Genomic DNA, 23,719 nt, shown 5'->3' on the forward strand with positions numbered 1-23,719 from the left:
CTGGGTACACCCGACTGCAAATTGTTGCTCATGTCGGCACCAATGACTCCTGCCGTCTGGGTTCAGAGGTCATCCTCAGTTCGTACAGGCGATTGGCGGAATTGGTGAAGGCAGAAAGCCTCTCTCGCGAGATGGAATCAGAGATAACTATTTGTAGTATTGTTCCCAGAACTGATCGCGGTCCTCTCGTTTGGAGCCGAGTGGAAGGCTTAAACCAGAGGCTCAGACGATTCTGCGGAGATCTGGGGGTGCAAATTTCTGGACCTCCGCTATCGGGTGGAGAAATGTAGAGTTCCCCTGAATAGGTCAGGTGTACAATACATGCAGGAAGCGGCTACAAGGGTAGCGGAGTACGTGTGGAGTGCACATGGGGGTTTTTTAGGTTAGAGAATTCCCTCCCTAGGCCCGACAAGACGCCTCCTGAGACGTGGCAAGGTAGGAGTAGGCAAAATGCAACAGGGAATAACAATATTAATGTGCTAATAGTAAACTGCAGGAGGATCTATAGAAAGGTCCCAGAACTGCTTTTATTAATAAACAGTCACAACGCCCATATAGTACAAGGGACAGATAGTTGCCTGAAACCAGACGAAAACAGTAATGAAATCCTAAACTCAGATTGGAATGTATACCGCAGAGACAAGCTGGACAGTGAAAGGGCAGGCGTGTTTATAGCTATAAGAAGTGTAATAGTATCGAAGGAAATTGATGGAGACCTGAAATGAAATAATTTGGATGAAGGTCATGGTTAAAGCAGGCTCAGACATGGTAATTGGATGTCTCTATAGGTCCCCTGGCTCAGCAGCTGTTGCGGCTGAGCACCTGAAGGATAATTTGGAAAATATTTTGAGTATATTTCCCCAGTTCTGGGTGGAGATTTTAATTTGCCGGATATAGACTAGGAGAGTCAAACGTTCATAACGGGTGGCAGGGACAAAGAATCCAATGAAATTTTTTTAAGTGCTTTATCTGAAAACTACCTTCAGCAGTTAAACAGAGAACCAACTCGTGGCGATAACATATTAGACCTTCTGGTGACAAACAGACCCGAACTATTTGAAACAGTTAACGCAGAACAGGGAATCAGCGATCATAAAGCGGTTACTGCATCGATGATTTCAGCCGTAAATAGAAATATTAAAAAAGGTAGGAAGATTTTTCTGTTTAGCAAAAGTGACAAAAAGCAGATTACAGAGTACCTGACGGCTCAACATGAAAGTTTTGTCTCAAGTACAGATAGTGTTGAGGATCAGTGGACAAAGTTCAAAACCATCGTACAATATGCGTTAGATGAGTATGTGCCAAGCAAGATCATAAGAGATGGAAAAGCGCCACCGTGGTACAACAACTGAGTTAGAAAACTGCTGCGGAAGCAAAGGGAACTTCACAGCAAACATAAACATAGCCAAAGCCTTGCAGACAAACAAAAATTGCACGAAGTGAAATGTAGTGTGAGGAGGGCTATGTGAGAGGCGTTCAATGAATTCGAAAGTAAAGTTCTATGTACTGACTTGGCAGAAAATCCTAAGAAATTTTGGTCTTATGTCAAAGCGGTAGGTGGATCAAAACAAAATGTCCAGACACTCTGTGACCAAAATGGTACTGAAACAGAGGATGACAGACTAAAGGCCGAAATACTAAATGTCTTTTTCGAAAGCTGTTTCACAGAGGAAGACTGCACTGTAGTTCCTTCTCTAGATTGTCGCACAGATGACAAAATGGTAGATATCAAAATAGACGACAGCGGGATAGAGAAACAATTAAAATCGCTCAAAAGAGGAAAGGCCGTTGGACCTGATGGGATACCAGTTCGGTTTTACACATAGTATGCGAAGGAACTTGCCCCCCTTCTTGCAGTGGTGTACCGTAGATCTCTAGAAGAGCGTAGCGTTCCAAAGGATTGGAAAAGGGCACAGGTCATCCCCATTTTCAAGAAGGGACGTCGAACAGATGTGCAGAACTACAGACCTATATCTCTAATGTCGATCAGTTGTAGAATTTTGAAACACGTATTATGTTCGAGTATAATGACTTTTCTGGAGACTAGAAATCTACTCTGTAGGAATCAGCATGGGTTTCAAAAAAGATGGTCGTGTGAAACCCAGCTCGCGCTATTCGTCCACGAGACTCAGAGGGCCATAGGCATGGGTTCACAGGTAGATGCCGTGTTTCTTGACTTCCGCAAGGCGTTTGATACAGTTCCCCAGAGTCGTTTAAAGAACAAAGTAAGGGCATATGGACTATCAGACCAATTGTGTGATTGGATTGAAGAGTTCCTAGATAACAGAACACAGCACGTCATTCTCAATGGAGAGAAGTCTTCCGAAGTAAGAGTGATTTCAGGTGTGCCGCAGGGGAGTGTCATAGAACTGTTGCTATTCACAATATACATAAATGACCTTGTGGATGACATCGGAAGTTCACTGAGGCTTTTTGCAGATGATGCTGTGGTGTATCGAGAGGTTGTAACAATGGAAAATTGTACTGAAATGCAGGAGGATCTGCAGCAAATTGGCGCATGGTGCAGGGAATGGCAATTCAATCTCAATGTACACAAGTGTAAAATGCTGCAAATACATAGAAAGATAGATCCCTTATCATTTAGCTACAAAATAGCAGGTCAGCAACTGGAAGCTGTTAATTCCGTAAATTATCTGGGAGTATGCATTAGAAGTGATTTAAAATAGAATTATCATATAAAGTTGATCGTCGGTAAAGCAGATGCCAGACTGAGATTCATTGGAAGAATCCTACGGAAATGCAATCCAAAAACAAAGGAAGTAGGTTACAGTACGCTTGTTCGCCCACTGCTTGAATACTGCTCAGCAGCGTGGGATCCGTACCAGATAGGGTTGATAGAAGAGAGAGAGAAGATCCAACGGAGAGCAGCGCGCTTCATTACAGGATCATTTAGTAATCGCGAAAGCCTTACAGAGATGATAGATAAACTCCAGTGGAAGACTCTGCAGGAGAGACGCTCAGTAGCTCGGTATGGGCTTTTGTTGAAGTTTCGAGAACATACCTCCACTGAGGAGTCAAGCAGTATATTGCTCCCTCCTACGTATATCTCGCAAAGAGGCCATGAGGATGAAGTCAGAGAGATTAGAGCCCACACAGAAGCATACCGACAATCCTTCTTTCCACGAACAATACGAGACTGGAATAGAAGGGAGAACCGATAGAGGTACTCAGGGTACCCTCCATCACACACCGTCAGGTGGCTTGCGGAGTATGGATGTAGATGTAGATGTAGAACATGCCTTTCAGTTGGCAAATCTGACTCTAGATAAAGTCCTATCCATCACTCAGTCTTTTGAAATTTCTCGCGGCACTGGAGCGCAAATAGAGGCATGGGGCGACGTCGGGGAAATACAACCTCTGTGTGATGTTGACGAAGCATGTGGTGTGTCCCCCCCGGCCGACGTGGCCGCAGTACGCTCACAAGCGCAGCCTCAGCCTAACCGTAAACAAACCTCTAAGAAACTGCAGCAAAACCCACGGCAACTTCCTTCATGTCCGCGGTGTTATACGAAACATTCATGAGAAGATTGTCCACAACGTTGGGTCGTGTGTCACAAATGCAAAAAAAGGGTAATGTGTCATCCATTTGCAAATCCAACCGCATACATGATGTTCATGAACATGACACTGATTCTGATTCTGTGTTGTCTGTCAATTGTACTTCTTCCCTTTCAGGGAAGTTATTCCTCACTGTCCAAATACTTGGTAGAGATGTTCACATGCAGGTGGATACTCGTTCTGCTGCCACTATCATCAATTCTCAGACGTATCTTCAGTTGGGTTCTCCAATCCTGTCACCTGTCACTAGGCAATTATGGACTTACAATAAACAGAAGATTTCTCTCTTGGGGCAATTTGATGCTGAGGTATCTTACAAATCTGTTGTTCGCTCTGTTCCCATATTTGTGGTCGACCATAGTAACGCGGAGAATCTTTTTGGTTTCGATGCCTTTCGTGTTTTTTGGTTCTCCATGGATGATTCTGTCAATATCGTCTCTGATGCTATTCCTTATGCTCAATTGGATTCCTTATTGATGACATTTTCATCCCTTTTTTCTCTTGGGTTAGGCCGTGCCAACCACTTTGAAGCTCATATCCTGCTCAAACCCACTGCTCAGCCTAAGTTTTTTCAGGCTCGGCCCATTCCTGTGGCCCTTCGTGATCAGGTCAAATGGGAGCTGGATCGTCTCACTGCTTCAGGGGTCTTGCTTCCTGTCCCTTCCAGTGAGTGGTCCTCTCCTGTCATTGTCGTTGCTAAGCCAAATGGTGATATTCGTCTCTGTGGCAATTTCAAAGCCACTGTAAATGCTCAATGCCTTATCGACACTTACCCTATGCCTCAACCTGAAGAATTGTTCACTAAACTTGCTGGAGGCCAGTATTTTTCTAAACTTGACCTGTCAGAAGCTTATCATCAGCTTCCTCTCGATGCTGCTTCCCGGCAGTTTCTGGTCCCTGACACGCCTTTCGGCCTCTATCAATACAAATGATTGCCATTCGGGGTTGCCAGCACCCCTGCTCTCTTTCAGCGATTCTTGGAACAATTATTGCTCACTGTCCCTGGGTGTATAAATTACCAGGATGACATTGTTGTCACTGGATCCACCACTGACGAACATCTTCAAAATCTCCGCACACTCTTTCATGTCTTACAGACTGCCAGTCTTAAGTGTAATCTTCAGAAATCAAAATTTTTTCAGGCATCTATCACGTACTTGGTGTTTCAACTCCCTCGGGATGGTATTCGTCCACTGCAGGAAACTGTTGCTGCGATTGATGCCCTTCCTCGCCCTACATCTGTTAAGGAACTGCAGGCCTTCTTGGGGAAAATAGCATACTATTACAAGTTTTTACCATCTGCTACTTTGATGGCTCAGCCGTTGCATCACCTGTTGCATAAAAATGTTCGTTTTCACTGGTCCGCGTGATGCGATGCGGCTTTCCAGAAATTGAAGACTATGTTGAAATAGGCCCCGTGCCTGGCTACTTATTGACCTGGCCAACATCTTGTTCTTGCCATGGACACCTCTCAATATGGGGTCGGTGCACTCCTTGCACCATTTTTCTGACGGTTCTGAACAACCCATTGCTTATGCCTCCAAAATGCTCACGGATGCCCAACAAAAGTATTATCAAATTGAGAAAGAAGCTTTGGCCATTATTTATGTTCTTTATAAGTTTGGTGTTTTTCTCTATGGATCCAAATTTCATATTGTTATGGATCACAAACCACTTATTTCCTTGTTTCATCCATCAACGTCACTTCCCGAGAAGGCTGCACACCGTCTCCAGCGTTGGGCTCTTTACTTGTCTCGTTTCAATTATGAGCTTCATTTCCAGCCGACGGCTCACTATGTGAATGCTGATGCACTGTCTCGCCTTCCTATGGGTCCTGATCTGGCATTCGATAGGGACGAACTTTTGTGTTTCCACCTGGATGTTGCCGAGCAGCGGGTTGTGGATGGGTTCCCCATCACCGGGGACCGGCTGGCGGCTGCTAAGGGTTCTGACCCTACCCTCTCCTGGGTTTTACGCTGTATTCAGAAGGGTTGGCCAGATCATCCATCCGCTAAGACTTCTGATCCATTGCAGAACTACTACGCTTTGCTTTACTGCCTCACGGCTAGGGATGGTGTTATCCTTCTTTCCACCGAAAATGCTTCGCCGCATGTTGTGGTACCTGCGTCTTTGCGTGCTTTGGTCTTGTGCATCCTTCACCAAGGGCACTGGGGTGTCTCTCGCACAAAATCTCTGGTGCGCTGTCATGTGTACTGGCCTGGCATCGACTCTGAAATCGCCCACATGGTCGCTGCCTGCAGCCCTTGTGCGTCACAGGCCGCCGCCCCTAAGTCATCTTTGTCACCGTGGCCTTCGCTTGAGAAGCCCTGGGAGCGTATTCATGCTGACTTCGCAGGACCTTTTTTAGGTACTTATTGGCTTCTCGTTATTGATGCCTACTCTAACTTTCCTTTCATTGTCTGTTGCACATCACCTACCACCACAGCAACTACCAATGCTCTAGCTTGCATTTTCTCTTTGGAAGGCCTTCCCTCTACTCTTGTTACTGATAATGGTCCGCAATTTGCCTCTTCCGATTTTGCAGATTTTTGTGCCCGTCACGGCATCATGCATGTCACGGCCCCTCCATTCCATCCACAGCCAAACGGTGAGGCTGAACGACTGGTCTGCACATGTAAGGCTCAGATGAGGAAACTCCTGACTTCTTCTGCTGCTGATGGTGCGCTTCTCAAATTTCTGACTTCTTACCGTTTCTCCCCCATGGGTGACCACAGCCTGGCTGAGCTCTTACATGGCCGACAGCCCCACACGCTACTTAATCTTCTGTGGCCTTCCACCTCATGGCCGCAGGTGCCTTCACTGGCCCGGTTCACTGCCGACAACCTTGTATGGGTATGGGGATATGGCAGGCGGCCAAAATGGAGTCCTGGGCACATCTTACGACACCGTGACCAACGCCTGTATGAAATCCAGACGGACATGGGTGTTGTAGTGCGTCATTCGGATCAGCTTCGGCCTCGTATGCTGGCAACGCCTGTTCCGGTCGCCGCTACACCACCTTCGGCTCTACCTGACACTCGTATACTGGAAACTCTCATTACTCACAATGCAGTCCTCTCACCATCATATTGGTGCCAGCACAAGAACTGACGCCACCAGGAGATGTGCCCATGCAGGAACCAGATGACCATCATCTGTTGGAGCAACTCTACTCGCCTCCTTCTCCTACGGATGCAGGTGCATCTCCTATGTCTCTTGTTATAACAACCGGACTTGCCACAATGGGGAGATTGGTGCATGGGGCCCCAGCAGATTCGACCCCCACGTCTCCTGTCATCTTGACCCGTTATCATCGGGGACACTTCCGTCCGTACGGGAAGCCTCCTCCTCGAGACTTCACGGCCAGTCAAACAACACCTATGGATGTTAGCAATCTACAGGCCACCTCCATCAAGACCTGTGCAAAAAATTCAAAGGGGGGAATAGTGTTATGACTCGCCGATCTTTCAAAGTGCTGCTGCGCAGTTATGTGCGTCTTCTACATGCGGCGCTGTCTGCCAGCATTGCAGAAGCAGCGCCACCTAAGCGGCCAGCCATCCAGCGGCCACTAGACGTGGACTGAGTTATGTTTTCAGTGTTAAAGTGTACACTCTGTTTACTTGATCTGTGACTTTCATGTATTGCATCTTCCTTGAAATATATTTGTTCAACTTGAAGTTATTACAATAGGATGTGTGACATTCCTGTAAACTAACATTTTCACTTGTGCCTTAGTTTGCAATGTATCTTTTCACTGCTAACAGGGAGAGCTTGTTAGAAGTGTAATCATATAATTCAGATTTAAATCCAGAGTTTAATTTTATTTGCTCTAACTGAGGATAGGAGCCACCATAATTGTTGTGGTGATAACAAGCATCTGCTGTGATATTCAGAATACAATCTTAACTGCATGGGAGGTAGGACACTCCCATTGTCAGGAGTTTTAGGGAGATGGAGGGGTTTCTCCCAAATCCAAACAGGGTGGCACTCTGGAAAGCTTCCACTACACCATATTCAAAGAGTTTACCATGATGTAATGGAAACTTTTCTGTTTGTAAGTACTGCAAAATTTAGTAACAAGTGATTCTGCCAAGTGGCAGCACCAGCTAGAAAATGATTGTTAGCCATACAGGGAGCTGAACTAATGAGAGTCCCCATTAGTATGTAACAAGCCACTCACTTTGGAGCCACAACACTGATTGGCTGAGATGCCTCAATGTTTAACAAATTTTGAGAGTTGCTCAGAACTTGTAAAGTTGTGGAGTCATTAATGATCCATTGAGATATGATTAAGGTTGATCCAGTAGATCCATGATGCACAGTGTTATCATAGGTAAAGTATTTTAGTGTAGGCCTGCTTGATTTTGTAGGACAGCTTTGCTGCAGCAATAGCTCATTGGCAGTTGAAACTTCCAGTGTATAGGTTAAGGTGATTTAGTGCAAGCTTGTATTGTTACTTAGTAGCAGTTTTATTTTGGTTCTGGGAGGTAATAGTTAACTGGAGGATGCACTGGACAAGTTTATTTAAATATAAATAAACTGTATTGTTTCCATACAGACAGGAATGTTTCATTTTAGTGTGACTTACTGACCTTAATCACTTTTAACTCACGTACTGAGGATTTTTTTTTTTTTTTTTGTAAGATTTCAGCAGTTAGTGCTAGAAGCTGGTTTGCAGGTAAGGGATGCTGCTAACATCTTATGTTTTGAATAAAATGATGAAACCAGGAAATTCCTCTTAGAGAAATGAAAGTGCTGCAGAGTAGTGATTAGTTTTGTTGGAGTTGTGATTTTCTATTCTTGTCTCTTGGATCAAAGTGAGATGAGTGACTCTTATCAAAAATTATTTCACTAAATCAAGTGTAGTAGTGTTGAGAGTTGTCCTGGTCTTACCATTACAGTTCCTTTGCTTACAGTTGGAAGTTAGTATATATTTATTTTATTTATTTATATACATTTAGGGGATCCTTTTATCCATGTGAAGCACTAAGATGTGGAATGCATCAAAGAATACATAAATAAAAATCACATAGAACATGTAACAAGGGAACCTACAGTAAGTTTACAAAAAAAACAATTGCAAGAAAAATAAAAATACACCACTGGAACAAAAACAAGAAGCAAAGTGAAGAAAAGACTTTCTACAATGATTAGTGCCTGTTGCACAACAATAGCAACAAACAATAAAAATATATACATTACAGGTATATATGTCTCTGATAAAAAATTCATCTAATGAATAAAAAGTTTTATCAAGTAAACACATCTTTATTTTATTGTTTTAATAATTCACTGCTACTATGCGGACTTCTGACATTATTTGACAGTGAATTAAATATTGTAATACTTGAAATTTGGTATATTTAATTGGTTTCCTAGTGCACAGGATTGTAAAAAATGAAGCTCATAATGGAATAAATATATTGGATAGTTGTGGTAAGTATCTTCAGTATTTTAAAAAGAACACTACAGGAAGTTCTGAGGGAAAATCTGCACATAACTTGAACAACTATTTCCTGCAGAAACAAAGTTTTCTTTGGTGTGATTGCATTGTGCCAGAGTGGAGGCATCCAAAGGAAGTGGACTTTGTGACACTGACATCTCCAGTATGTAAGATTGTCCTAATGGCAAAAGTAGCTGAAGACTGTTTTTTTGTGGTCTGGAGGGTACGATGTTCCCATCTAACTCTGCTATCTATGTGAAGGCCTAAGAATGTTGTATTTCCTGTCTGTGATGTACAATAGATATCTCTTGTTGGATTTTGTGATCAGAACTGAACTGTATATAATTAACTTTGCTCAGTTTTATTGTAAGTAAGTTTACTTTGAGTCGGGTTAGGATATCTGAAAATAATTTGTTGGCATCAACTCTAGATTGGTGAAATGTTTGTTGCTAGTCTTCTGCTCTCTGTAAAGATGTATGTAATTACAATATCAAAAGAAAAACTGACATTCATTAATCCATATTAATGTTGTTTTTAAAGCAAAAAATGGTGCACAATTTTGCAACAAAAATTTTTGATCATGTAATCAGTGACATAAAATTTCCAACAGGCAGCAAAGTAATATTTATAAACAAACTGAAGAAGTTTCTCCTTGACAACTCCTTCTATTCTGTAGAAGAATTCCTATTATTGTAGTGTGTAAAAAGTGGTGGGTAGGAGTCACTAATCTGTATATTGAAAAATAAATAAATAAAATAAACTAAAAAAGACTTATAGATGTTGAGCATGTAACCATGTTTACAAATTAATTTTTGATTTGAATGTAAAATGACTGATTCCACATCATTACCATTTATCATGCAAAATGACCCTTGAAATGAGAAACTAACTGGAAAATTAACTAACTAACTCTTGGAGGTATAATTTTAGTCAGTTCCTCATTTCCCCTCTGATGGCATAGATGCACACTCTGTTGAGAAGTATTTTGTGATCCACACAGACAAAGGACTTTGATACTTCACAAAATGCACCAACTGGCTTCATTTTTGTGCCTAGGGAATCCAGTACCTTGTTCATGAAAGAAATTACAACTTCAGTTATGGACATACCCTTTCAGAAACAAAAGTGCCTTTCACTGATGGTGACAGTTTCAGAATACAGTACATTTTCAAGGATTTTTGCAACTGTGGTCAAGACGGAGGGAGGATCATAGTTTGCGACATGTTATGTCTCCCTTTTTGTGGAGAGGCTTTACCACTGTAAATGTCAAAACACCCTGATCAGAACTGACTGTTAGAAGTTTACTGAAAAACTACCTACACCTGATAATCCATTACCTTTTAAAGAGCCAGTAGTTTTCTTTATTTCATTTCCAGTTATGGTGGATATTTTTATGGTGGATATGTTTATCTCACTTATAGGATTAGGAAAATGTTTTAGTATTTCTGCAGCACTTTCTAAGGAGCCATTGCAGCCCATTTGCTCAGCACCACTTGCAAAATAAGCATTGCAGGACTCTGCAATTATCTCTTGGTTGCTTATATGTTTATCAGCAGTATTTAAGACACTGTCTTTGGTTTTACTGGCACGTTTTGGGCCTGTCTCACTCCTTATTATGTTCCAGATTGTTTTGGTTTTGGAGCTAAAATATGAACCTTTTGATTAGTTTGATCAGTATTTTCAATACTTTTTGTAATGATTGTGATGTACAATTCTTGTTTTTGTTTGCAAGATATGCTTTCTCTTTTGTGGTCCATATTTGTCTGTAGTATCTTTTGGCTGATTCCTGTGAATTCTTTTTGGAAAGGAACTTTCAAATACAGTAGAAAAGCTGATTGTACTTGGAATTGGCATTTCTTCTGCAGTATACAGAGTGGTTCATTGATCGTGACTGGGCCAAATTTCTCACAAAATAAACATCAAATGAAAAAATTACAAAGAATGAAACTTGTCTATCTTGAAGGGGGAAACCAGATGGCTCTATGGCTGGCCCACTAGATGGTGTTGCCATAGGTCAAACGGATGTAAACTGTGTATTTTTAAAATAGGAACCCCCATTTTTTATTACATATTCATGTAGTACGTAAAGAAATATGAATGTCTCAGTTGGACCACTTTTTTTGCTTTGTGATAGATGGCACTGTAATAGACACAAAAATATGGCTCACAATTTTAGATTAACAGTTGGTAACAGGTAGGTTTTTTAAATTAAAATACAGAACATAGATACATTTGAAAATTTTATTTCAGTTGTTCCAATGTGATACATGTACCTCTGTGAACTTATCATTTCTGAGAATGCATGCTGTTACAGCGTGGTTACCTGTAAATACCACATTAATGCAATAAATGCTCAAAATGATGTCCGTCAACCTCAATGCATTTGGCAATACGTGTAACGACATTCCTTTCAACAGCAAGTAGTTCTTCTTCTGTAATGTTCACATGCATTGACAATGCGCTGATGCATGTTGTCAGGCATTGTTGGTGGATTATGATAGCAAACATCCTTCAACTTTCTCCACAGAAAGAAATCCGGGGATGTCAGATCCGGTGAACGTGCGGACCATGGTATGGTGCTTCGACGACCAGTCCACCTGTCATGAAATATGCTATTCAATACCACTTCAACTGCATGCAAGCTATGTGCCGGACATCCATCATGTTGGAAGTACATCACCATTCTATCATGCAGTGAAACATCTTGTAGTAACATTGGTAGAACATTACGTAGGAAATCAGCATACATTGTACCCTTAAGATTGCCATCGATAAAATGGGGGCTAATTATGCTTCCACCCATAATGCCGCACCATACATTAACCCACCAAGGTCGCCGATGTTCCGCTTGTCACAGCCATCGTGGATTTTCTGTTGCCCAATAGTGCATCTTATGCCGGTTTACGTTACCGCTGTTGGTGAATGACGCTATGTCGCTAAATAGAATGCATGCAAAATGTCATTGTCCCGCAATTTCTCTTGTGCCCAGTGGCAGAACTGTACATGACATACAAAGTCATCACCATGCAATTCCTGGTGCATAGAAATATGGCACGGGTGCAATCGATGTTGATAGAACGCATGTAAAATCTGTCATCGTCCCATAATTTCTCTTGTGCCCAGTGACAGAACTGTACACGATGTTCAAAGCCATCACCATGCAATTCCTGGTGCATAGAAATATGGTATGGGTGCAATTGATGTTGATGTAGCATTCTCAACACCGACCAAATTCTCACACAATTTGTCTGCTACTGATGTGCGGATTAGCTGCGACAGCAGCTAAAACACCTACTTGGGCATCACCATTTGTTGCAAGTTGTGGTTGATGTTTCTCAATGTGGCTGAGCGCTTCCTGTTTCCTTAAATAACATAACTATCTGGCGAACGGTCTGGACACTTGGAAGATGTCGTCCAGGATACCGAGCAGCATACATAGCACACCCCCATTGGGCATTTTGATCACAATAGCCATACATCAACATGATATTGACCTTTTCCGTAATTGGTAAATGGTCCATTTTAATATGGGTAATGTATCATGAAGCAAATACCATCTGCACTGGTGGAGTGTTACGTGTACAGCGCCATCCATCACAAAGTGAAAAAAGTGGTCCAACTAAAACATTCATATTTCTTTATGCACTACACAAATATGTAATAAAAATGGGGGTTCCTATTTAAAAAAAACGCAGTTGATATTCGTTTGACCTATGGCAGTGCCATCTAGCAGGCCAACCATAGTGCCATCTGGTTTCCCCCTTCAAGCTAGACGAGTTTTGTTCTTTGTAGTTTTTTCGTTTGATGCTTATTTCATGAGATATTTGGCCCGGTCACGCAGCAATGGACCACCTTGTATACTGTCTCCAATTTGCATAATCAAGGTATGATTTTAAAGTCTTAATCATTTCTCCATTTACTAGCCTGACTACTTTCAGTGGGACTCAGCTTCATTTTTGCAAATATTCATATCGTCAATAGTAAGTCTCTGGCCACCATGGGTCAGAGATATGATACAATAAGTTCACCAGACAAAAAATTTGTCATCACAGTGCTCAGGCATATTGTTAAGCCTTTACAGATGGTGCAATGATCAACTCACATGGTCAACTGCATGCACACTGCCTCTATGTGAGCATAAGGAAGTAGCAATCAGTGAGACATTTATTTTTCAAATGCACATTGTACATAAATGTGGGTAATGTGAGGACATGTCAGAGTGGCAAAAAGGGGCAGTTGTGTTTGGCCACACCTAAGGCAATATGGTATGTGACACTGCTCAATTTGTTGACGTTTTGTGCCAAACAGTTCAATGTGTATACAAGCAGAGCTGTAACAAACTAGGTCACGAAATGTGATGTCAGAATTGTGGTTGGAAAAAGATCCTGACAGAGGAACCAGAGACAAGTTTCATGGTTTACGAATCAGAATCACTTCCAAACCAAACAGGAATTGCTGCAGGCTGTCTGGTAATGAGAGAACATTGTGACAAGAACTGCTTGCAATGAATATTTGGCATTAGTCACCTCGCAAGACGTTATTGCTCACACAGGCACATAGAAATGAGATCAGCGAAGTTCATCAGACTGGAAGAATATGTGACTGGTTTTCCGAACACTTCACCACCCTATAAATCTTGACTGGCTTGCAAAATCAGCTGACATGAACTATACAGAAAAACTGTGGGACATGTTGGAACAGGGGGTAAAATGCCAACATAAGCATCCTTACAATTTGTGGAACTATGCAATCAAATCTTCAACAAGTGGCTTAACCTGAATATGACGTACCTGCACAACCTAATGGACTCACTTTCTAACAAAATCCAGGCAGTTTTCAAGTCAATGGATGTAATTATGTGGTATTAAATGATGCTAGTAGTGATCCCTCTAGGGATGACAAATTTTTTTCAAATAAGCTTATTTTATTAATAATGACACTGCTCACTTTCCCTTGGTCTGCAAGAATGTTGCAAGATCATAAGCATTGTGAAGACTTGGAGTGACTCAACCATAGCACTGATGTTATTTTGAGACCTAGTGCTGATGACTGTGATAATGTAGAGAGAAGACTTTTTGTTGACTTGCCGCAAAGCCTGCCACCTGCCTCTACTGCAGTGTGGTCTATCTCAGTGATGAAGAAAGATTGCACTAAATCAAAACATTTAACATTAGATATGAGTTATTCAGAAAATTATTTTTCTTTTGATACACATGTCAAGTTGATTAAATTATTCTTTTGAAAGTCATCATAATTAATTTAATTATATGCTATCAGACTCATTTTCCCCTACAATTTGCGATCACTGTCAGCTTGCTTAACCAGCTGACTATGGGCTTATGGGGGATGGATGAATTTTCTGGGTCCTACTTTGATTAATTCTACAATATCACAAGGTGACAAATACTGGCAGAGGCTAGCCAGCCATTAGTTTCAAATTCAGCCCATGGCTACTTGCCGCAGAAAGTCTCGAGACTGCCACCTGTTTTTGCAGAAGTTTCCATCTCAGCAGCAATCTCAACCTCTAAGCTGTGGTAACCAGAGGGACAGTTAGGTTGGCTGTATGGCCATTATCTTATTGGTGGAAGCTTACTGTGTTGTGTTGAACACTACTCAGCCACAAAAGTGATGATCACCCAGTTGTGATTAATTGTTGAGTGAACATGAGCAGTTATGACAGTCACGAGCTCAGGACCAGCTGTCCTCTTAGTATCAGTGAGTATGCTTGGTGCACCATTTGCTGCCATGGACTGTGCTGCTTGTGAGATGGCAGGTACTTAAATTCATCTCAAAATTCACATATACTGCTATGTATGTTTGTGTTTGTTTGTGTGTCTATCGACCTGCCAGCACTTTCGTTTGGTAAGTCACATCACTTTGTTTTTAGATATATTTTTCCCACGTGGAATGTTTCCCTCTATTATATCCATATAGTTATACTGCTAATGACTCAGTATGCAGTAAACCGGGCACTATTTAAGATTATATCAGAATAGTTGTTTGAAGCGGCCTGCCTGGGCTTCCACTACCTTTCATGCTACAGAACAAAGTTCCCCATCTATATTTTATATTGATGTCTGACCAACAAGCCATATGACCTGGCTTTCATAAATTTATGGTTATACTCGTGTATTAGGTACCTCACCAATTCATTATGTGTTATTGGAGGAACAAGTGGAGGGTCTGAATCAGAGACTGAGACGGTTCTGCGACCGTGTGGGCTGCAGATTCCTCGACTTGCACCATAGGGTGGTGGGGTTTCGGGTTCCGCTGGATAGGTCAGGAGTCCACTACATGCAGCAAGTGGCTACACGAGTAGCAGAGGTTGTGTGGCATGGACTGGGCGGTTTTTTAGGTTAGATGGCCTCGGGCAAGTACAGAAAGGGCAACAGCCTCAAAGGGTGAGGGGCAAAGTCAGGACATGCAGGGACCAAGCAACAATCTGTATTGTAATTGTGAACTATCAAAGCTGCATTGGTAAAGTACCGGAACTTCAAGCGCTGATAGAAAGCACCAAAGCTGAAATCATTATAGGTACAGAAAGCTGGCTGAAGCCAAAGATAAATTCTGCCAAAATTTTTACAAAGGCACAGATGGTGTTTAGAAAGGATAGATTGCATGCAACCGGTGGTGGCGTGTTTGTCGATGTTAGTAGTAGTTTATCCTGTAGTGAAGTAGAAGTGGATAGTTCCTGTGAATTATTATGGGTGGAGGTTACACTCAACAACCAAGCTAGGTTAATAATTGGCTCCTTTTACCGACCTCCCGACTCAACAGCATTAGTGGCAGAACAACTGAGAGAAAATTTGGAATACATTTCATATAAATTTTCTCAGCATGTTATAGTCTTAGGTGGAGATTTCAATTTACCAGGTATAGACTGGGACGCTCAGATGTTTAGGACAGGTGGTAGGGACAGAGCATCGAGTGACATTATACTGAGTGCACTATCCGAAAATTACCTTGAGCAATTAAACAGAGAACCGACTCGTGGAGATAACATCTTGGACCTACTGATAACAAACACACCCGAACTTTTCGACTCTGTAAGTGCAGAACAGGGAATCAGTGATCATAAGGCCATTGCAGCATCCCTGAATATGGAAGTTAACAGGAATATAAAAAAAAGGGAGGAAGGTTTATCTGTTTAGCAAGAGTAATAGAAGGCAGATTTCAGACTACCTAACAGATCAAAACGAAAATTTCTGTTCCGACACTGACAATGTTGAGTGTTTATGGGAAAAGTTCAAGGCAATCGTAAAATGCGTTTTAGACAGGTACGTGCTGATTAAAACTGTGAGGGATGGGAAAAACCCACTGTGGTTCAACAACAAAGTTAGGAAACTACTGTGAAAGCAAAGAGACCTTCACTCCAAGTTTAAACGCAGCCAAAACCTCTCAAACAAACAGAAGCTTAACGATGTCAAAGTTAGCGTAAGGAGGGCTATGCGTGATGCGTTCAGTGAATTTGAAAGTAAAATTCTATGTACCGACTTGACAGAAAATCCTAGGAAGTTCTGGTCTTACGTTAAATCAGTAAGTGGCTCAAAACAGCATATCCAGACACTCCGGGATGATGATGGCATTGAAACAGAGGATGGCACGCGGAAAGTTGAAATACTAAACACCTTTTTCCAAAGCTGTTTCACAGAGGAAGACCGCACTGCAGTTCCTTCTCTAAACCCTCACACAAACGAAAAAATGGCTGACATCGAAATAAGTGTCCAAGGAATAGAAAAGCAACTGGAATCACTCAACAGAGGAAAGTCCACTGGACCTGACGGGGTACCAATTCGATTCTACACAGAGTACGCGAAAGAACTTGCCCCCCTTCTAACAGCCGTGTACCGCAAGTCTCTAGAGGAACGGAAGGTTCCAAATGATTGGAAAAGAGCACAGGTAGTCCCAGTCTTCAAGAAGGGTCGTCGAGCAGATGCTCAAAACTATAGACCTATATCTCTGACGTCGATCTGTTGTAGAATTTTAGAAGATGTTTTTTGCTCGAGTATCATGTCGTTTTTTGAAACCCAGAATCTACTCTGTAGGAATCAACATGGATTCCGGAAACAGCGGTCGTGTGAGACCCAACTCGCTTTATTTGTTCATGAGACCCAGAAAATATTAGATACAGGCTCCCAGGTAGATGCCATTTTCCTTGACTTCCAGAAGGCATTCGATACAGTTTTGCACTGTTGCCTGATAAACAAAGTAAGAGCCTATGGAATATCAGACCAGCTGTGTGGCTGGATTGAAGAGTTTTTAGCAAACAGAACACAGCATGTTGTTATCAATGGAGAGACACCTACAGATGTTAAAGTAACCTCTGGCGTGCCACAGGGGAGTGTTATGGGACCATTGCTTTTCACAATATATATAAATGACCTAGCAGATACTGTCAGAAGTTCCATGCGGCTTTTTGCAGATGATGCTGTAGTATACAGAGAAGTTGCAGCATTAGAAAATTGTAGCGAAGTGCAGGAAGATCTGCAGCGGATAGGCACTTGGTGCAGGGAGTGGCAACTGACCCTTAACATAGGCAAATGTAATGTATTGCGAATACATAGAAAGAAGGATCCTTTATTGTATGATTATATGATAGCGGAACAAACACTGGTAGCAGTTACTTCTGTAAAATATCTGGGAGTATGCGTGCGGAATGATTTGAAGTGGAATGATCATATAAAATTAATTGTTGGTAAGGCGGGTGCCAGGTTGAGATTCATTGGGAGAGTCCTTAGAAAATGTAGTCCATCAACAAAAGAGGTGGCTTACAAAACACTCGTTCAACCTATACTTGAGTATTGCTCATCAGTGTGGGATCTGTACCAGATTGGGTTGATGGAGGAGATAGAGAAGATCCAAAGAAGAGCAGCGCATTTCGTCACAAGGTTATTTGGTAACCGTGATAGCGTTACGGAGATGTTTAGCAAACTCAAGTGGCAGACTCTGCAAGAGAGGTGCTCTGCATCGTGGTGTAGCTTGCTCGCCAGGTTTCGAGAGGGTGCGTTTCTGGGTGAGGTATCGAATATATTGCTTCCCCCTACTTATACCTCCCGAGGAGATCATGATTGTAAAATTAGAGAGATTCGAGCGCACACGGAGGCTTTCAGATAGTTGTTCTTCCCGCAAACCATACGCGACTGGAACAGAAAAGGGAGGTAATGACAGTGGCACGTAAAGTGCCCTCCGCCACACACCGTTGGGTGGCTTGCAGAGTATAAATATAGATGTAGATATAGATGTAGAACAATACAATAGATCTTACCACAATAGACACATTTTCTCTTGTCTATAGGTTCCCTTTATTTTCTTGCTATTATGTTAATTAACTATCAACTGAACCCATGCTAAAAGAGAATTAGTTTCAGTACCAGCCAAGATCGGGACAGCAGCCAACAGGTAGGTGAATGACAATTCTCACCATTTTAAGGGAAACATTTTGCCACTTCTCTTCAAATTAACATTCATTGGTATTCACGCCATTGGTTTCAACAGCCAACAATAAGTACATGTGATTCTCTTCTTTCATATGTTTATTACTGAATACTTCATACACACTGGTGAGACAAGCTGTTCATAGAAAATTTGTATGCAATGATCCTTATCTGAGTTATCTGTGGGCTAACATTGCTCATGACTAGTCTCTTCACAAACTGATGACTTCCAAAGAATGGAAGACCATGCTGTCTGTGACAATGACAAATAGTGTGACCATGGTTATGGAATATTTGACTCAAAAGAACAGAAAGGAAAAAATGGAGGAATGAGAACTGTATGAAAAATAAGTTGGTGGAGATAACATATAACTGACAATTACATAACATCCAAACTTAATGTGTTGATTAAAACTGCCATATAATTAGATAATTATATTACTGTTATTGGCAAATGTCTTTGGCATATGCTAAGAAACCAGTATGTAATGAAATTTAAATTATGTGAGAAAGTAGCTATCATATGAAATAATACAATACACTATACAGATAAATGTATTTTGGAACATAGTTTGTCCTCTGAAATTCAAATGCCACTGGTGATGGGCACGCACATGATACTAGTCTGGCAATAAATAAATGAATGTAATCCTTACTCAGTAGCTTACATCAATGTACATGAGTTCATTTATATAAAGATAAGCATCATCATCAACCATTTGATACTCAATGCTGAATAAAGGCTCAATCTTGACTTATCATGCATACAGTCAACAACTATAAGCATCATTATTGTGCCTGCTCATTTCCTAATGCCATCTACCCACCTTCCTTTATGTTGTCAAGTATTTTCTTGTCTACTGGAGTCCAGCAAAGAGCTCCCTTGTCGGTCTAGCATCCATTTGCCTGGCTACATCCCTTTACATCTACTCATTTCTGTTAGTCATTTTTAGGTCTTCTTTTCCAGTGTGTTTCCAAATCAATCTGTTTAGTTTTCATGTCTCTTCAGGTTGTTCTTACCATGTATCTCTCCAGTACTCACTGGGAACCCCACAGTTTTTAAAACTGCTTTTCCATTAAAAGTCTCATTTATTTTCCTATCAGTCCAGTCACTATCTTTAACAGCCCCAAATTTTGACTTCATAGATAATTTGTACTATTTTTGCTTTATGATATTGATTACACATCATTTTAGAAGCATAGTGATTGATTTTCAAGCCTACTTTCAAACTTACTTTGGTAGGTTCTTCCATTCATTGTTGACGGTTATTTGCTTGAGAGAGAAACAGTACAGTACCAGCAGTACTGTGCACTTCAAATATGTTCTATTAACATGTATTCCTTATTTTTCTTACCAGTTTAACGATACGAAAACTTCCTCTAGATCTTCTGAGAATAGTATTAGTGGCATAGAATTTCCTTGTCTGAAACCTCTTTCAGTTTTGAATTTCTCACTATCCTGATATAGTCTAATGGAAGCTGTAGCATTGGATGTATTTATTTTCAGTATACTAACATTGGCTGAAGCAATACATAGTTTCTTAGGGGACGTTAATGCAGGCATTGTCGAAACTGAGTCAAAAGCCTGCTCAAATTTTCTGAATCCTAGGCAAATGGTTTTTTGATACACATTTTTCTATTGTATTACTTTGTTCACAATTTACAAATGGTCCAGTGTGGTGTATACACTTCTAAAGGCAGCTCATTTTAGGCTTGATTGGAATCTGTCTTTTTTGCATGTACCTGATGATAATTTTTGTCAATACTTTGAATACTATGAAGAGGATTCAGCTAGGTATACAGTTTGTATTTATTTATATATTTTATGGAAGTTCATTAAACCCATATATCTGCAAATTTCTTTGTGTAAATTTATGTTTATGTGTTGCAACTGCCATTGTATCATCCAATTTTTTTTGCTCATGCACAACAATTGATGTTTCATGGCAGAAATAGAGAATCGCTTGAGTAGCACTTTTTATCTGATATTAGTATGCTGATTTTCGTATCACTCCTCACTTTTGTTTTAAAGTATCACACTGGGATGCTACACTTCTACACTTTTAACAGACTGTAGTGGCCAATCAAAGTTTCATCAAGTATGACAACTTCATACATATTGTCAAATCAACCTTTGTCAAATTTTTACTGCCAGATACATACTACTTTCCCATTCAGTGGACGGAAGCAGGACTCAGTCAGAAATTATCTTTATGAGTAGCAAATATGCATGAATACTTGCCAGTACTGCTACCATCCCAATATTGAGAGCTGCTTTTCATGCTCGGTCTTCTAAAGAGTCACTGTAATGCCAATATTGAACTTGAAGGTCTTAATTTTTTATTCTAATTGCTTACTTTGGCTCTTGAAGCAACAGGTTCCCAACAATACTAAACAGCCTCTCTGCACATTAATTTGGTTTTAAACTTGAAGTCAAATAATGATGTACAAAAAATCCATTATTAACAGCTTCATAACAAACAGCATAATGGCTCACACTTCTGATTAAAGGGCATCTTCTAAACATAGCCTGCACTGGAAATGTCCTTTAATAAATATCTTAAAGCTGTGGAACATCTATCTTCCAAGATTTTCACTCCCTACTGAATAGCCTTACCTATCAATGCAGAACACAAGTGTTGAACTCTCACACTACTGAATGAATGTGAACAGCTCTCAACCAGTCAGCTGCACTACACATAAGCACCAGATGCCATATTTGGTAACAGCTAAAAATTGTATGATACTTAGTAACAGTTTTTATGACAGTTAAATATGTGATGTGTACATGTGAAATTAACATGTTATTGTCACATAAAGAGAACATGAAAGATCAAGATTTAATTTTTTGTATGCTGTACTTGTTAAACCATGTTATCAGGCTGTCTTTCATCTCATTTGAGTCAAGTATGACATGCATCATCATTCCTATGCAATATACATCAAAAGAGACATAATATATCACTGATAATAAAAACTGTGAGCATTGTTGGGAGTCTACGTTAGGGAACCAGACCAGCTTTAATTTCAGCTGATTCAAAAGTAACTTGCAACAACCTATGTATCTCCATTTGTCTAGAACAAAGCATAATCTTTCCTATAAACTGGAATTAGATGTCCAGTTAAATGTTAATTTTCTCTCTAATACACTCCTGGAAATGGAAAAAAGAACACATTGACACCGGTGTGTCAGACCCACCATACTTGCTCCGGACACTGCGAGAGGGCTGTACAAGCAATGATCACACGCACGGCACAGCGGACACACCAGGAACCGCGGAGTTGGCCATCGAATGGCGCTAGCTGCGCAGCATTTGTGCACTGCCGCCGTCAGTGTCAGCCAGTTTGCCGTGGCATACGGAGCTCCATCGCAGTCTTTAACACTGGTAGCATGCCGCGACAGCGTGGACGTGAACCGTATGTGCAGTTGACGGACTTTGAGCGAGGGCGTATAGTGGGCATGCGGGAGGCCGGGTGGACGTACCGCCGAATTGCTCAACACGTGGGGCGTGAGGTCTCCACAGTACATCGATGTTGTCGCCAGTGGTCGGCGGAAGGTGCACGTGCCCGTCGACCTGGGACCGGACCACAGCGATGCACGGATGCACGCCAAGACCGTAGGATCCTACGCAGTGCCGTAGGGGACCGCACCGCCACTTCCCAGCAAATTAGGGACACTGTTGCTCCTGGGGTATCGGCGAGGACCATTCGCAACCGTCTCCATGAAGCTGGGCTACGGTCCCGCACACCGTTAGGCCGTCTTCCGCTCACGCCCCAACATCGTGCAGCCCGCCTCCAGTGGTGTCGCGACAGGCATGAATGGAGGGACGAATGGAGACGTGTCGTCTTCAGCGATGAGAGTCGCTTCTGCCTTGGTGCCAATGATGGTCGTATGCGTGTTTGGCGCCGTGCAGGTGAGCGCCACAATCAGGACTGCATACGACCGAGGCACACAGGGCCAACACCCGGCATCATGGTGTGGGGAGCGATCTCCTACACTGGCCGTACACCACTGGTGATCGTCGAGGGGACACTGAATAGTGCACGGTACATCCAAACCGTCATCGAACCCATCGTTCTACCATTCCTAGACCGGCAAGGGAACTTGCTGTTCCAACAGGACAATGCACGTCCGCATGTATCCCGTGCCACCCAATGTGCTCTAGAAGGTGTAAGTCAACTACTCTGGCCAGCAAGATCTCCGGATCTGTCCCCCATTGAGCATGTTTGGGACTGGATGAAGCATCGTCTCACGCGGTCTGCACGTCCAGCACGAACGCTGGTCCAACTGAGGCGCCAGGTGGAAATGGCATGGCAAGCCGTTCCACAGGACTACATCCAGCATCTCTACGATCGTCTCCATGGGAGAATAGCAGCCTGCATTGCTGCGAAAGGTGGATATACACTGTACTAGTGCCGACATTGTGCATGCTCTGTTGCCTGTGTCTATGTGCCTGTGGTTCTGTCAGTGTGATCATGTGATGTATCTGACCCCAGGAATGTGTCAATAAAGTTTCCCCTTCCTGGGACAATGAATTCACGGTGTTCTTATTTCAATTTCCAGGAGTGTATAAATGTTTGGCAACGATAAATGCACAATCTGTTAATAAAAAATTGTCACTAAATCTTGTTTCAGAGCAAATAAATGAAATTTTGCAATTCATTATTAAATCTTCAGTAATGTGAAGTAAATACCTGTACTTAGTAACACAACATGATAGTAAAATTATAATGATACAGAGAAACAAATGTATTTTAATCTAATGACAACTTAGACATTAAAACTAATGTGTAACACATCCAGATAGCATACCTCACGGGTTACTGTTGTATCTTTGTGGCCATAATGGATCGAAATGGGTGCTGTTATCTGGCTGAGATCAAACAGAGGTGGTTCTGGCTGACCATATTGTTTCATGTTGTCCTCTTCTCCATAATCATACATTCTAAACTGGCCTACGAGAAAGAGAATAATATTTAAAAGTATATGATCTAATTTTTATACTGAAATTTACTAGTCACTTAATATTAGTTAGTTGTTAACATGACAAGCAAACCAGCTCATAACAGGTTGAATGGTTCATGGACATTTTGCTGGATGGTGTCTGCTGCTCTTCATCTTTAGGTACTACTAACTCATTGATGAGGTGGTTTGCCAGTTTATTCACTGGGTCAATAGAAAAGCACAGGTGCCAAGGGGTGGGACTTCAATGTCTTTGTAGATGAATCATCAAGGACATCAAATCCAGAGCTTCTTGCCAGA

At 41.7% G+C, this 23,719-nt stretch overlaps 1 protein-coding gene across 3 annotated transcripts in view; it reads right to left on the bottom strand.

Annotated features, from left to right (window-relative positions):
- The window catches only part of LOC126092521 (lipase 1-like), a 228,809-nt gene that overhangs the window by 22,218 nt on the left and 182,872 nt on the right, over positions 1 to 23,719 (bottom strand). For all 3 annotated transcript variants that reach the window (XM_049908148.1, XM_049908149.1, XM_049908147.1), the window contains one exon: positions 23,270 to 23,412. In XM_049908148.1, coding sequence (XP_049764105.1) covers positions 23,270 to 23,412 — 143 coding nt within the window. The remainder of the gene's footprint in view (positions 1 to 23,269; positions 23,413 to 23,719) is intronic.

The sequence above is a fragment of the Schistocerca cancellata genome, chromosome 7 (genome assembly GCF_023864275.1).
Source record: "Schistocerca cancellata isolate TAMUIC-IGC-003103 chromosome 7, iqSchCanc2.1, whole genome shotgun sequence".
NCBI classification, from domain to species: domain Eukaryota; kingdom Metazoa; phylum Arthropoda; class Insecta; order Orthoptera; family Acrididae; genus Schistocerca; species Schistocerca cancellata.